At 45.0% G+C, this 3995-nt stretch overlaps 2 protein-coding genes across 2 annotated transcripts in view; both read left to right on the top strand.

The window, feature by feature from the left end:
* Nucleotides 1-230: 230 nt before the first annotated feature.
* LOC131884730 (glutamate receptor ionotropic, kainate 2-like) lies at nucleotides 231-3279 on the top strand. The gene is made up of 5 exons (XM_059232591.1): nucleotides 231-1044; nucleotides 1113-1490; nucleotides 1568-2250; nucleotides 2321-2822; nucleotides 2903-3279. The coding sequence occupies exons 1-5, from the start codon at nucleotides 294-296 to the stop codon at nucleotides 3175-3177; spliced, it is 2589 nt and encodes an 862-aa protein (XP_059088574.1). The 5' UTR covers nucleotides 231-293; the 3' UTR covers nucleotides 3178-3279.
* A 159-nt stretch (nucleotides 3280-3438) lies between these two features.
* LOC131884732 (uncharacterized) overlaps nucleotides 3439-3995 on the top strand; it is a gene marked incomplete in the record, with an annotated part of 6049 nt that continues 5492 nt past the window's right edge. The window contains 2 exon segments of the mRNA XM_059232593.1: nucleotides 3439-3668; nucleotides 3744-3995. Of these exon segments, the coding sequence (XP_059088576.1) occupies nucleotides 3617-3668; nucleotides 3744-3995 (304 nt within the window).

The raw sequence follows: 3995 nt of genomic DNA, 5'->3' as shown, positions 1-3995 counted from the left end.
GCACACCAAGGAAATAATAAAAACCAAAATATAGCCTCTGAGAGGATCATTATTGGCTCCCCAACCTTCAGAGAAGGATTGGATTCCGGGAAAGAGNCTACCATGCACTCTGGCCGAGGCGTTCCAGTCGGATGGGATCATTCCAGGGCCTTGGATGAATGTATGCGCGTTTGTTTTGTTAGAGAGAGCAAGCTGGAAAATCGATACAAGGTCCCGTTTCAAAGGTTCTGAAGCCTCTGCATGACATTAGTTTGAGAAGGGACCTCAAATCGGGAGGAACGTTTTTGTGTATTATGTGGTGGAGTGGGATCACCCTTCTCATTTTGGTTCTACCGAACTCCTCAGTCCAGGGGATTGACGTGATCTTAGTAGTCGAATCGACGCAAAAGGACTTAACCAAGGTGTTTGACGAGAAGTTTCCTGAAGTGGAGACCTTGACGAACAAGAAATTCAACTATGAATTGGTCGAGTTCCAACGGAGCAAATCAGACGACATCTATGCAGATCTTTGCACTCTTTTGGCGTCAGGAAAGTACTCAGCGGTCATTGACATGGCCTGGGGCGGTTGGATCAAAGGTCGGAAGACGGCTAACAATCTCGGGTTACCCTACCTCCGGATTGAGGCCGCTAATCACCTATTTGTTCAAGCTGCCGATGATTTCCTCAAATCTCAAAAAGCTGTGGATGCTGCTCTGATTTTTGAGGACCAGAACAAATTGGATCAAAGCCTTTATTACATAATTGGGAACTCGTTCTTGCGGATAATTGGAGCTCAACTTAACGATACGAAGGCATTTGATCGATTGAAGAAAATGAGACCCCGACCCTCGAATTACGTGGTTTGGGGCTCCAGTCTCAAAGTCAAGGAGGCTTACACCAAGGCCCTGGGCATGGAAATGCTCAAAAGAGACACGAGATGGACCTTGGTGTTCCAAGACTTCAAACACAATGATTTTGCCCTAGATACAGTAATGAATCAGACTAACTTTTTGCAAATGGAAGACGAAGAGAACTGTTGCATAATTCTAAACAAAAATGGAGCGGGTAAGTAGCTTCTGGGTTTCCTGTCTCGAGAACAAGGCAAAAAGGTAATTTCTTTGTTTGCACCAAAGACTGTGATTGCTCCAATTTGAAGGACATCTCAACAGAGATTGTTGGAAACGGAATTGAACTCTTCCTCAAAGCCCTTTCCAAGATGGATAACGAGGGAACTTTGCCTCAACAAGCATGGACTTGTGACAACCCGTCTAGTGGCGACAATGACACTCGGGCCAAATTTGACTTGGCCGTTGGAACCACCGTCAATTCCACAAGTTATCTCTTTAAACGTGACAAGCACAATGTTCCTCTGATCACAGCACCAATCAAGATCAAGGCCAAATCAGAGAACCAAACGGGACCTATTTTCATGGGTGATTGGGACCCAGTTCAACGATTTGTTCAAGCTCCAGGTTATAGTCCAGGCGAAATCAAAGACTACTTCAGAGTTGGTAAGTTAATGAAATGATCAATGGCAAAGGGCGAAGAAGAAACAACACTCAAATATTTACTCATTGTTAAATTAAAGGAGTGGTTCTTGGTATGCCCTGGGCGTGGATCGAAGGAGCGCCAGATCCGATCGATACCCAGTACTTGGATGAAACGAAACCGAATCGAGGCCTCAGAGGATATTGTATCGAGCTTTTGGAGGAATTAGCCAAGAGAATGGGGTTCGACTACGAGATTGTTCCTTCCAATCGTAATGCATATGGAGCCAAACAGCCTAACGGAACTTGGACGGGGATTGTCGGGGATTTGATCTCCGGGGAAATTGACATATCCGTGGCAACACTGACCATGACCACTGAGCGGGAAGAAGTGATCGATTTTGTAGCCCCTTACTTTGACCAATCCGGGATCTCGATACTTTTGAGGAAAAAAGAACCTGTACAGTCAATCTTCAAGTTCATGTCCGTTCTGAAGACGGAAGTATGGCTGGGGATTTTGGCTGCGGTTTTCATCGTCGCCTTCCTCATTTGGTGTTTGGACCGTTTCTCACCTTACTCTTACTACAACAACAAGGACGCCTATCCTGAAGGAGCCCGGGATTTCACCCTCGGAGAGTCGCTTTGGTTTTCGTTGACCTCTTTAACGCCGCAAGGTGGAGGTGAATGCCCAAAGGCTCTTTCTGGCAGGGTTCTGGTTGCAGCTTATTGGCTTTTTATTGTTCTGATGTTGGCAACCTTTACTGCCAATTTGGCTGCTTTTTTGGTAAGGCCAAGGTTGAAAGAGTTGCAACAAATATGCAAGAGTAACGAACGCGTCCAAATTCTTCTTTTAGACTGTCGAACGAATGCAAACAACGGTTCAGAGCTTGGAGGAGCTGGCAAGGCAATCCAAGATCAACTATACCGTGGTGGATAACTCCCCATACTTGGAGTACTTTCATAACATGGCAGGGGCAGAGGACGAGTTATACAAGAAATGGAAAGAGATCACCTTGAATAGCACCTCAGATCAAACCCGATATAGAGTGTGGGATTACCCGGTGCGAGAGCAATACACTCACATCCTCAAAGTCATTAAACAAAACCAACCCGTGGCCACGCCCGAGGAAGGATTCCAAAGAGTGGACAATGACCTCGAGGCCAATTTCGCTTTCATCCACGATGCTTCGGAAGTGCGATATAAGTACTATCAGAACTGCAACTTCACTGAGATTGGAGAACCTTTTGCGGAACAACCGTTGGCAGTGGCGGTACAACAAGGAAGTCATCTCCAAAAGGAGATCAGCAAGATCATATTGGAACTCCAGAAGGAGAGGTATTTCGAGACGCTATCAGGTAGTTTTTTCAGACGCCATGGAATTGCTGTATTATGCATCACGGTCTGAATAATAATAATAATAATAATTAACTTTCAGGGAAATATTGGAACAGCTCCAAACGGGCTTCTTGTCCAGTGAAGGATGATTCTCAGGGTATCACCTTGAAATCCTTGGGTGGCATATTTTTGGCCACACTTTGCGGGCTTTTGCTCTCCATGATCACGCTCGCTTATGAGGTTTGGCAACAGAAGAAACTAGACAAGAACAAAGTCCATGAGATTGACAAGGTTATTGCAAAATCGGGTCAAAGCAAGATAATCACTGTTGGATCCAAGCAAGTGGCCTTGGATGCCCGATCTGGGTTCTACTAAACGTTTCAAGATTGCAAAAGAGCCTAATTCAATGTGGCTATTGCAAGAAAAAAAAATCAGTGGTCAATGTTAATCGAGATCTTCAATCATCTTTGTTAAATGGAGAAAGGAAAAGAAATGCAAAATACAAAATATGTACTAGTTGTCAATTGATTAGCCACCTCATTCAATAAATTAAGTTGTTCACAAGAAATGCTGAGTCATTGCAGCGCGTTCGTTTTCTCGGTTTTGCTCCCCTCTCCACTCACTTTCCATGCGGATTTCCACTGATAGCTCCAAAGGTCTTCCCTTATCTAAGATATGTATGTTTGACTTTAGAGTTGGATTAGTTTCAACTCAGCCACTCAGCCGTTCAGCCAACTGCTTAGCTGGCGCCAAAGCAATCTCGCCTCGGGTTCGAGGAATACCTAGTTTCCACTGGGATGACACGAATTAGGCCATGCATCAACGCCATAACATGCTGCAGCTTTCCCTATTATCCTTGGTGTTGGGTAAGTACTGCATAGAACTTATTACTTCATGGCATTGAATTTTCTTGAGCTCGTTCGTCATTGGCGCTATTTTAGCCTTAACGCCTGTCCAAACCCAAATTCCAAATGGACGAGGTCAAGACCAAGAACTGTGGATTGATCAAGAACCGTCATATCCAATTCCCGGTAGGGAAGTACCGCTAAAAGATCTTCTGGAGAAAGGGGCGTCCTTTGCAGAGCCCCAATGGGAAGGTCAAGCTCCTCGGCAACAAGGATTTGAACCACAGGAATGGCCACCAATCAATGAGAAAATACAAACTGGGGAGAACTCTTTTGTCGAGGCATTGC

This window comes from Tigriopus californicus, chromosome 8, assembly GCF_007210705.1.
Source record: "Tigriopus californicus strain San Diego chromosome 8, Tcal_SD_v2.1, whole genome shotgun sequence".
Taxonomy (NCBI): domain Eukaryota; kingdom Metazoa; phylum Arthropoda; class Copepoda; order Harpacticoida; family Harpacticidae; genus Tigriopus; species Tigriopus californicus.
The sequence above is the reverse complement of the archived record's forward strand: the minus strand, read 5'-3'. Positions and strand labels throughout refer to the sequence as shown.

Coding starts and splice junctions, on each gene's coding strand:
- LOC131884730 (XM_059232591.1), top strand. CDS start 294: ATGTGGTGGAGTGGGATCACCCTTCTCATTTTGGTTCTACCGAACTCC. Junction 1,491..1,567: donor CAAAGACTACTTCAGAGTTG/GTAAGTTAATGA, acceptor GTTAAATTAAAG/GAGTGGTTCTTGGTATGCCC. Junction 2,251..2,320: donor CCAATTTGGCTGCTTTTTTG/GTAAGGCCAAGG, acceptor TTCTTCTTTTAG/ACTGTCGAACGAATGCAAAC.